Source organism: Nelumbo lutea, chromosome 3 (genome assembly GCF_056320005.1).
Source record: "Nelumbo lutea isolate HS-2025 chromosome 3, American lotus-T2T, whole genome shotgun sequence".
Lineage (NCBI taxonomy): Eukaryota > Viridiplantae > Streptophyta > Magnoliopsida > Proteales > Nelumbonaceae > Nelumbo > Nelumbo lutea.
In genome coordinates, this window is record NC_142686.1 from 30,001,487 (window position 1) to 30,012,968 (window position 11,482).

General features: G+C 38.6%; 1 protein-coding gene across 2 annotated transcripts; it reads left to right on the forward strand.

The window, feature by feature from the left end:
- Positions 1-400: 400 nt before the first annotated feature.
- On the forward strand, positions 401-10,684 carry LOC148863961 (microtubule-associated protein 70-1-like). Of its 2 annotated transcripts, XM_088979266.1 has the most exons (12): positions 440-1,156; positions 1,273-1,358; positions 2,934-2,999; positions 3,111-3,281; positions 3,386-3,556; positions 3,688-3,843; positions 3,980-4,126; positions 4,258-4,329; positions 4,426-4,971; positions 5,080-5,267; positions 9,418-9,481; positions 9,992-10,684. In XM_088979266.1, the coding sequence occupies exons 1-11, from the start codon at positions 862-864 to the stop codon at positions 9,455-9,457; spliced, it is 1,938 nt and encodes a 645-aa protein (XP_088835392.1). In that variant the 5' UTR covers positions 440-861; the 3' UTR covers positions 9,458-9,481; positions 9,992-10,684. The 2 variants fall into 2 exon arrangements, with proteins under 2 accessions (XP_088835391.1, XP_088835392.1); XM_088979265.1 differs by lacking the exon at positions 9,992-10,684 and having other exon boundaries at positions 401-1,156; positions 9,418-9,959.
- The last annotated feature ends 798 nt before the right edge of the window (positions 10,685-11,482 follow it).

Below are 11,482 nucleotides of genomic sequence, written 5' to 3' on the forward strand. Positions count from 1 at the left end.
ATCCTATATAGTTATAGAGCTCCATCCCTGAAAGTACAATTTCAGTGGACAAGACGAGATGGGTAAAATTCATCAAATCAATGGTACAGGGCAACTCTCAGATCCGGCGCTCTCCTACGTGGCGAGCTATTAGCCCCCGACCGTTCTATGCGTCGTCTTGTCCAAAGTCCTCTACCCAAAGACTCGCAACGACTCTTTGGAGTTTGGACAAGGAAAAGTAAAACGACGAGAGGCGAGAGCTTTACGTGTCACCACGCGCACTCGTGCGTGTTACGCTTACGCTTCACCTCCTCCCCATGTGCATAGGATTCGCGCATTACGCACCCTTCTTACACTAATAACAGCGATTAATAAATAATTAAGCTACTAAATACACTGGAGTAGGGACTTCTCACGCAATGCTCTCTTTTTTTGATAGAAAATCGAAGGGGTTATAGCCAGTCTGCCGCTTGATTACCTTTTCGATACACGTCCCCGCAATGCTCTCTGCTTAACAGCAAAGCGTCTCTGCTTCCAGGCAATTTTTTAATCCAACAGCTACTCTCTCTCTAGTAACAGTAGAGAGAGACACGAAGCGGATTTGAAACAGTAACTTGGAGAGAGAAACAGAGAAAAACAAAATTATTCCTCTCTCTCCTCTCTGAAAAGCTCCTGTTCTTATATTGTCCGTTGAAGAGAATAGGGAGAAACAAAAAAGAAAAAAACGGAACGACTATCCCTCTTTCTCTCTCTCTGTAGAGTTGGAAACCCTTGAAGACGTCGGAAGGAATAGATAGTGCAAGGAAGCCCTAGAATTGGAAGCGGAGAAGCTGAAGATTTGGGGATACTGTGTCATTCGAATGTGAGAGCGCGAGATCCGTGATGGCCGATGTTACGGGCTGTGGGGAGGGTGTTTCACCGGTTACACCAGCAGCGGAGGTGAGTTGCAGCGGGAGCGGCGGCGGGGGAGGAAATGCGCGTTCGGCGGGGAATGAGGTAACGCTGGCGACGGTGCCGACGCCGCCATTGACGGTTTCGGGATCGTTTAAGGAAGGGAAGACGTCGAGGAGGCGGACGTCGGTGAGGCCGAGTTTGGACGCGGATGAGTTCATAAATCTGTTGCACGGGTCGGATCCGGTGAAGGTTGAGCTCAATCGGTTGGAGAATGAAGTTAGAGGTGGGAATGCGATTTGATCCGGTTATATTTGGGAGATTTGGAAGGGTTTTGAGAGTGATGTGTGTGTTTATGGGGTTTTCATGTTGAATGTGGCGTTTTTTGCTTGGTTTTTGCAGACAAAGATCGAGAATTAGGGGAAGCTCAGGCAGAGATCAAGGCATTGAAATTGTCGGAACGCCAGAGAGAAAAGGCCGTTGAAGAGGTCATTTCTGTTTTCTTTTTTTTCTTCATTTTTTTTTTGCTTAAATACTTGCGCTCCATCTGTATTTTTTTAGTTTTTATTATCTTTATTTATTATCTCTATTTATCAGCTTATACTTGGAGTGCTACCTGGACTCAAATATTTTGATTTATTCGAAGTTTTTATCTTCAGTATCATCCAACTTATTATCTTTCACTTCTAATTCTAGTTTGAAATATAAAAGTTATTTTGATGTGTGATTTCAGATTTCTACTTTCTAATGGATTACTATTATTATAAGTAATTTTGTTTTTGAAATGTTGTGACGGGGATGCCCCCATTTTCCCTTTTCCTTTCATGCATAGTGTACTAACTGATGCTTTTGGGTGTTATTTCTCTGAAGGAATCAATGCATTATTTTCCTTATTCTTGTTCCACAATAATTTTTAAGTTTACATATTTTAACTGGTTAATTTTAACTAATTCCATTTCGATGGTTTCCAATTTTGGGCTAAGCTGTTCGATGTTTTTTTAGGATCAATTTCTTATATTTCATGCCGTTGAGTCCCTTGTATTATTATTATTGATGCATTTTAGTCTCATTATGTACAAGTTTTATACTTACAATTTCCTTCTCTTTCCAGCAAAAGGAAAAAAAAAGTAATAATAAAATGAAAGAATTTCTCGTTATCAATTATCAATCTTTTGAGAGTTCATATAAATGTAGTTGAAGGCTTTATATTTATCATAATCCACGATGTGGGCATGCTTTCAAGTTTGGTCAAATTTAAAATAAGTAGAACTAGCACAGGATATATGATATGTAAATTTAATAATAATATGATTACAAACCAGGTACACTTAGGATTGGAGACCAAGAAATAAGATAACTCAGTATGACCTTTACTAGTACCTTGGTTTGACAATTCATAACAAGGGAGAGATAGAGGAGGATGTCACTCATAGAATTAGAGAAATATGGGCAAGATGGATGGGTGCATCTCATGATAGGGGAACTGTATTTAGATTAAAAGGAAAAATCTATAAAACAGTTGTAAGGTAAGCTATGCTGTGTGGAGCAGAGTGTTGGGCAGTTTGCAGTCAAGAAATGCCATGTCCAAAAAATGACTGTAGCAGAAATGTGTATGTTGAGATGGTGGAAAAACTATAAAGGATAGGATTACAATTGATGTGCTGCAAGTTGAAGAGGCTAGAAGGGCTAGGGGTACACCCAAAAGGACATGGGTAGAAGTGGTAAGAAATGATTTAAGTCCCAATATTTTAACAATGGATATGGCATTAAACAAAAGAGAATGGTGGAGCAGGATTCATGTAACCGACTCCATTTAGTTTGGATAAGGCTTGGCTGATGATGATAATGCTTGGGCAATCTTAGCATGCCATTAGAATGAGTACTGACTTCTTTCACCATGCTTTCCCTGTTATTCACATCAAAACCCATTAATGCAATTAGATTGATCATTGCCTGGATTTCAAGTCTCCTTCCAACTATGCTACGAATAGCTGTTCCCTTGTTGTGTTCAACATGTGGATGTGTACTGACTTTGTTTTGCCATTTTTTGTTAATTTTGTTAGCTCACTGAAGAATTGTCAAAGGTGGAGGCAAAACTCAAGCTAACTGAATCCCTTCTAGAAAGCAAGGTTTTACTGTTACACTTAAAACTCTTACTACTGTCATCATCATCATCATCTACTCTTTCTTTGATGTTGCAACCCTGGCTGGCTGGATGATTAGTGAAATTCCATGTGCAGAATCTTGAAATTAAGAAAATCAATGATGAGAAAAAGGCTTCCATGGCTGCTCAGTTTGCAGCAGAAGCCACCCTCCGAAGGGTCCATGCTGCTCAAAAAGATGATGACATGCCACCAATTGAAGCCATTCTTGCGCCACTTGAGGCTGAGCTGAAGCTTGCTCGACAGGAGGTAGTTGATCTTTTTGTTTGACATACTGCAATATCATCATGGAAATGGAACTTCTGATATATGTACACTGATCTGTCACCTATAACTTCACCATTTCTCTTCAGGTCACTAAGCTGCAGGATGACAATAAGGCATTAGATCGCCTTACCAAATCAAAAGAAGCAGCTTTGCTTGAAGCAGAGAGAACTGTGCAGGTTGCTCTGGCAAAGGCCTCTATGGTAGATGATCTCCAAAATAAGAACCAAGAGTTGATGAAACAGATTGAAATCTGCCAGGTATGTAGGATCATATATGTTCTGTGTTCTTCAAATTTATTTGATCTTGACCAGATATTTGTTTTGTTAATCTAATCTAACACTCATCATGTAATTTGTAATTTTGTAAATATTTTTATGGCATATATTAGGAAGAAAATAAGATTTTGGACAAAATGCATCGCCAAAAGGTTGCAGAGGTTGAAAAGCTCAGCCAAACTGTAAGGGAGCTAGAGGAAGCTGTTCTTGCTGGTGGTGCAGCTGCAAATGCTGTGAGGGATTACCAACGGAAAGTCCAGGAGATGAATGTAATGTGCATGTTTCCAATATGAATGTGCAGCATACAGATCTACTTAAGATTTCAATATTTATTCCTGTGGTGTATGTGCTCTGTAAGGCATCTCCAATTATGACTTATGAGTAAATCATTTTTATGTTCTACAGGAGGAGAGGAAAACTCTTGATAGGGAACTGGCCCGTGCAAAGGTCACAGCAAATAGGGTTGCAGTGGTTGTAGCAAATGAATGGAAAGATGCCAATGACAAAGTGATGCCTGTAAAACAATGGCTTGAAGAACGGAGGTTCTTGCAAGTATGTGTTGTTGTATTGATTTATTTTTATCATTTTAGTTCATGTTTTAGATGTTCTTTCTATCCTATTTCCAACAGTTTTGTATGGTTTCTTTAGTTTTGATGGTTATCTATTATTATCTAAAACTGCAGGGGGAAATGCAGCAACTTCGCGATAAACTTGCCATAACTGAACGAACTGCAAAATCTGAAGCACAGTTGAAAGTATGATTTGGTTATGCAGCCTTATTTGCATTTCCTCATTAGCCTCTTTTCAACTGGTTTGACAAAATTTGAAACATGTTTTCCTGTACTGAGCAGGAAAAATATCACTTACGCCTGAAAGTACTAGAGGAGAGCTTGAGAGCACCTTCAAATAGTGGTAGTCGCACTAGTTCAGAAGGGAGAAGTGTGAGCAATGGGCCTTCACGTCGCCAATCCTTGAGTGGAGCTGATAACTTCTCAAAATTGACCTCCAATGGTTTTTTATCCAAGAGAATGCCATCCTCTCAATTGAGATCTTCATTTTCTTCTGGTACCAGTGCATTGTTGAAGCATGCCAAAGGAACATCAAAGTCATTTGATGGAGGAACGAGATCATTAGACAGGGGGAAAGTCCTCTTAAATGGAGCAGGTTGTAACTATTCACTAAACAAATCTTCTGATGGAACTAACAGAGATAGTGGGGCAGTTGGTGATTGGAAAGGGAATGTAGATGAAAAGCCCAATGAGTTTCCACCAACAGTTGAAACAGAAGATAGTGTATCTGGATTATTATATGACTTGTTACAGAAAGAGGTCATTTCTTTGAGGAAAGCCTGCCACGAAAAAGATCAAAGCCTTAAAGACAAGGATGATGCAATTGAGGTTAATATTCTTCTGCTATTGGTTGCATTTACTTAACCTTCATGTATGTGTGTATGTATTTGCTTAACCTTCATGTTTATCTATTGGTTGCAACTTCTTGTTGTGCAGATGTTAGCAAAGAAGGTAGACACATTGACCAAAGCGATGGAGGTGGAGGCAAAGAAGATGAGAAGGGAAGTGGCTGCAATGGAGAAGGAAGTAGCTGCAATGCGTGTTGAAAAAGAACACGATAATAGGGCTAAACGACTTGGTAGTTCCAAGGGCTCTGTAAATAGTTCTCAGCTGCTTCCTGGAAGGTACTTGTAGTAAAGTTTTCTGAATTACTGTAACTACTTTCTCTGTCTTAGTATTGTGATATGTGTATCGCCCTTTTATTCATCATAGAGAGTATCTAAATACAATGTTTTAATGGTATTTTTAATTCATCCATTTTCATATAACTTGATCCATGTGATTTATTTTCTAAATATATTTTACTTGGAATTTGTCACTTGGTCCCCACCTCCAGAGAGCATTATGAAACTGAACTTTGATGGGTGCAGCTTGGGCAACCCAGGAATATCAGGTGTTGGATGAGTCATTTTAGAAATCATGGTGGAGTAGTAATTGCAATATATTCTGGAGCCATCACTCAGGAAAATTATTTGCAGAACTCCAGAGCAATGTTTTTAAAACACGGAAGCATGATATGAGGGCATTCTACTACCTGGAGGCATGAGGAAGAAACACACTTTTTCTTTCATTCCTTTCATTTTCTTTTCTTTTTCTTTTCTTTTCTTCTCTTTCCTTTTTCTTCGTTTAACGCATATACGCACCTCAGAAGCATCAACTCTTCCAGCATGCACCTTAGGGTGTTTAGAGGGCACCTTGCTTGATTTGGAGACCATGAGATAAATCAATGTAACCTTTTTCCAGTATCTTGGTTTGATAACTCATAACAAGGGAGGGATGAGAATGATATTGCCAAAGAACTAGAGCAAGATGGGCAAAATGGAGGAGGGATGCATCTGGAGTCTTATGCAATAGGAGAATACCACTTAGATCAAAAAGAAAATTTATAAAACAGTTGTAAGGCCAGCTATGTTGTATGGACTATGGAGCAGAGTGTTGGGTGGTCAGAAAACATGTAAAAAAAAAGCATGGCAGAAATGCATATGTTGAGATGGATGAGTGGAAAAACTAGAAAGGATAGGATCATAAATAAAATTACAAAGGAACCTAGGAGTAGCTCCAATTGGTGATAACATAAGAGAAAGTAGACTAAGATGGTTTGTCCACGTGCATAACCTTCAACAGCACTCATAAGAAGTTATCTGTTGCAAGTTTAAGGAGCTAGAAGGGGGGGGTCAGGGTAGATCGAAAAGGACATGAGTCAAAGCAGTAAGAAATGATTTAAGTGCTAATAATTTAACAATGGATATGGCTTTAAACAAAATGGAATGGCAAAACAGGATTTGTATAGCTGACCCCATAAGTTAAAGGCTGTGGTGGTGATGGTGATGATGACAATATGCATATGATTATAGCTGACCCCATACAGTTAAAGGCTGTGGTGGTGATGATGACGACAATATGCATATGATTATCTAACACTCACACCCATGCACAAACATGTAAAAATGCACATTTATATATTTATATGTACAGAATACATGTATATGTATTCATTAATGACGTTTGTGCACCTTTTCAATCCATTTGACTCCTAAGTCGGGCTTCAGAGCCCAATAAAAGAACAAATATATAAAACATATTAAAATAATACCTTCAAACCAACCAACCAACTCCCCCCCACATGACCAACCCCTGCCTGAGCCCAAGCGGTCTCGAGTTTTGTTGGGTTAAGCTTGGATTGTGCCTGGGTTAACCATCAACCCACCCCAACCGCTCAAGTTGCATCCCTTCCCTTCCCATACATATGAAGAGATTGGTTTTATGATTTTGGTCATAGTTCATTCTATTTTAGGGTGAGTGATTAGAGATGAGGTTCAGTTGTATTGTTCTGTCTCTACTATACTTTTTTGCTATTTGAGATCCTATCCTATCCATGACAACTAGGGCTTCAGGTATTCAAAAGGTCTTCATTCTTTTTTTTTTTTTTTTTTTTTTTTTTTTTTTTTTTTTTTTTTTTTTTAAGTTAGTAGATTATTACTAGTGCACAAGCACCAATAAAATGTAATTTAGAAGTTAGAAAACCAATATGAAGGTGTAAAAGCATAAGAAAAAAGATAAGTTCATAGAAGGTGTGCACCCACACCTGTGTCTGGGTTGAAGTATCCAAGGCGCATGCCTTCAAATGCACCTCAGCTTTGGACCTAGACATGTGTGCCTCAAAACACTGAAATGACTTTATATTCTGAAAAAGAAGTCATCAGATGACTTAATATAGTATTAAAAGAACAAGGAAAAAGAAAAGAGATTTTTTTTTTATAGATAAAAGACAAAATTGAACAGGTAACTAACATCAATCAGGTGATTCTCAGTTCCTGTGCCACCCATAAATCAAAAAGTGAATCAAAGACCTGGGACATGAAATCAACAATTCAAAATACAGTAGTGATGTTGACATTGAGAAGGAGGAAAACCAGAAGTAGGATGTCTAACAAAAGCACCCAAAGTAAGACACAGAAAGTGTAGGAACTTTATGCACACTTGTCCCCATATCTTCTGTCCTAGTCCTGCTTGTCTGGAAACCTTTTCACTATAAAACATTTCTATATTTTTTATTGGTTTAAAGCATTTTCTGATGTCGATTGGTGTTTTTAAGTTCTTAAGAAAGAGAGGGGAAAACAACATTCTCTCTTCTACGCATTAAGAGAATTATTAATGAAAAAAAATCATTCCCATGTATATTTTTCACATGATTTCTTGTACTCTTCCTAGTCTGGAAATCGTGAATTGTGTCTGCAAATGAAAAACTTTTGATCAGTATTAGTGTCTATATTGAGTGGGATCACCAACATGAATATATCCTCCATGGTTTAACAACTACAGCCAAATCCTTTATCAAAGAATGAGCTATAAGAGCTTTCATCACTAGAGAGTTTTCATCTAGCACCAAAATCATCACAGTTCCCCTGTCCTGTCACCAGCTGTCAATCAACTACACCATGGGTCAGACCATGTGTTGACAAACCTTCCAAAGAGCAGTCATTTGAAGTGGCATGTTTTACTTTACCTACAAAAACCTGTACCATTAATTGAACTCCATCCAACAAGAGAAGCATTTGTCAGATTTTGCAACCTTCTGTAGCTTTAGCTTAAGGACTGCAAGAGTGAAACTTGGGCAGAGCCCAACCCAAGCCCGACCTGACCCAACCCAGTTAAGCTGAGGTCAAACTTTTATTTTTATTATTAAAAAAGAAAAGAAAAATGAGATCCTCCTTCCTCCTCCTTCCCCTCCTCTCTGTCAAGGAGGCTTATGCCTCTTACATTCTTAACTATGCCTCAGGCCTCCAGGTAGTGGAACACCTCGCATCATGCCTCCGCATTTTAAAACATTGATCTTAAGTTACCCTGATCTGCGCTCCTATTATTATTAGGTTTAGATATTATATATTCAGTTTCTTGTTTCAAAGGTATTTGTCTGTAAAATTTTCAGTTAATCCATAATTTCATCAAGTAAAACATTCTCATTAGCAAATAACATGCACTATGGGTAGACGGACTTGTTCATGGGCCAGGCTTTGGGCCGGGTTCATTCAAAATTTGACAAAAGCTAAGCCTGAGCCCAACCCACGAACAGATCTAACCATGGGACCTCCTCTTGAATATGTTTAATCAATTAATCTATGACTAGTGCAAATAAATAAGGGCCAAGTGCTGAACCTTGTTGAAGAGCCATCATACAATGTTGGGCAGGCTTGGACTACATGAGGCCTCAACCTAAACCCAACCCGAATTTTCTGGCTTAGGCCTAGTTTGGAGCCTGAGAACTCAAGCTCACTTGTACAGTGGCTCGGGTTGGGTCAGGTTAGGCGGTCCCAAGTTGCATCCCTATATATGGGCCAAAAATTTGAGTTGGTGGCACTATCATAAGCCCCTCCTTGCATGGAACACAAAATATATAACATCACACTAGCTACTTGAAGTAATGCAACTAGGAGATAGACGACTGCATTTAGAATTTCATATGCTTGAATTGTTGAGTGATTCAAGCACTTTGAGTCACACGGAATCATTGACAACAGTCTGAAAATGTTCTATTGATTGGATGGTTGGAATAATCTGGTTATTGTCATTAAAGATCTAAAAGAATCTATTGGTTGTATCATAGCCAGATGACTTCCTCTCTCTTTTTCTCTCTAACCCATTGGTAATGTCTCCCTTGTTTTTTTGGATGGACAACAAGTAGGAAATGCTGTTTTGAGATTGTTTACTTGTTTTCTTATATATCATTATTATGGAGTTTTTGCCGTGTGGTTAATAAATAGTTGATTTGTGCAGAAACATACCACGAAGTGGGCTGATGCGCAATATCCAATAATAGTGCCGAGCCAAGCATTATGGAGTAGGCCTTATTCCTGATTCGCTCCTTTTTTTCCTTTTTATTTTGTCTTTCATGATTGATTCTAAGATTACAACCAGCACTCCGTTGACTTTTCAGTCATTTAGTTTGAGAGAAGAAAAATGAAAAATTAGTGGAGGAAGTTGGTCTGTTCTGACTTGACTGTCCCTGTACTCGCAAGTAGCAAAGGATGTTGAAGTCGACTAACCTTTTGTCAGGTTTACATTGAGAAACAGTGTTTGTGTGGTTGTGTATAGGTTATTGGGGTTTTCTTCTTTTCCTTTTATATTTGTAATTTGCAGTTAGTGTGAGATTGTTGTTGCTTCAGGGTTGTGAATATTCTTGTAATCAGATCAAGAGATCAGAGTTTTCATGGTTGTGTTATTTTTCTTCCCAATGAATTGGTGGTAGTAATTTTACAGGCTATCGCTAGCTGTTGGGAAGGGCATATTATAAACAATAGCTTGTCTATTCATTAGGATATCTGATTGTGTTATAATGGCTTCATGACAGGAGATCACCAGTTACTTGTTAGCTTGATCCATTGCTTGATTTCCAACAATAGGATTGCACTTGTCCTCCGGGCTCCGACCATATAAATGCAGAGGTTATGGAAAGGTTGTTCTATGTATTTTCCATGAACGAGGGAATCATGAACATGGGTGAGTCATTAACGTGTGTAAATGTTAATACAATGGTCTGCATTTATTGGGAATCCAGCAATGATACAGCAAAAATAGGGGACCATCAGATCCAGGCTTAGACGCTACAGGTTTGATGGGTGTGGAATCCTACCTTACTGTACCTGTATCACCGTATAAGGTTGCAACGTTGCATTACCTGCTGTTGGGGGGCAAGTATGGACAGAAGAAAATGATGGGTGTGGAATCCTATCTTACTGGACCTGTATCACCGTATAAGGTTGCAACGTTGCATTACCTGTTGTTGGGGGGCAAGTATGGACAGTAGAAAATGATGCTTTTAACGTGTGAGATCAGTAGCTCTAGCTCCTGGCATCTGTCTATTTGAAGTTGGCGCTCCATAAATGAGTTGGAGAATTCTTTTCTGCTTCTGGTGTTGAGGCGTTTCTATTATTTCAATCTGTGAAACATGTAACTTTTCAGAGTAATGTCTGTATTTCTTTGCTTTATTTATTTACTATTCTTTGGTTTCAACTTTCAAGATTAGAATTCTTGGTTAAGCTAATGCACTTGGTTGCAACTTGGTCTTCTGAAGCGGAACTGCGATGTACTAACCAATAATGAGAAACTCTACTGCGCTCAGAAGTGGACGGCAATAAAATGTGCAGGCGAGTCAAACCGTCAAAGTAAACGGTGTAAGTGATTTCTAATTTGGTGGAGCAACCACAGACTTGATGTTAAAGGATAAGACAAAACGAGAAACTCAAAAAAGCAAAGATTTAATATGATGATGTTTGGCCTATTGCTTTCTGGACTTCCAGAGTTGCAGTGCAGTCCCTGAGACAAGTAATTCAGTATGATAGTAATTTGGACTATCCTAGAGATGTTTGTCAGCTTTGACCATGCACATGTTGGACAGTGAAACAACTTTAGGCACATATTCACATACATATGTTTTTTTTTTTTTGCCTAGCTACATAGCCTACAATCATGTACAGGTAAGACTGCTAGTTGCACAAACTAGTTGATAGTGCTATAGATGAAGTTGGAGCCAATGTATTGTACTTAGATGTACTGAGGCACAGCCTTTTTTTTCCCTAATAAATTGTACTGGATGAAAATGCACCTGGACTGACAATGTCCATGATGTGTGGTTTAACGCAATATAGCTGGTTAAAGAAGAAAGAAACAAGGGAAAACATGCATGGAGGGAAAACATGCAATAAGCGCAACTTTTGGGTCTTATATCAATAAAAATATATTTTTTAACATAATATTTGAATATGATAACTTTTTTTTTTTTTTAGGGTAGAAACACGGTTAATCTCCTTCCTCTTTAGGCCATCGAACAAATGGTTTCTAT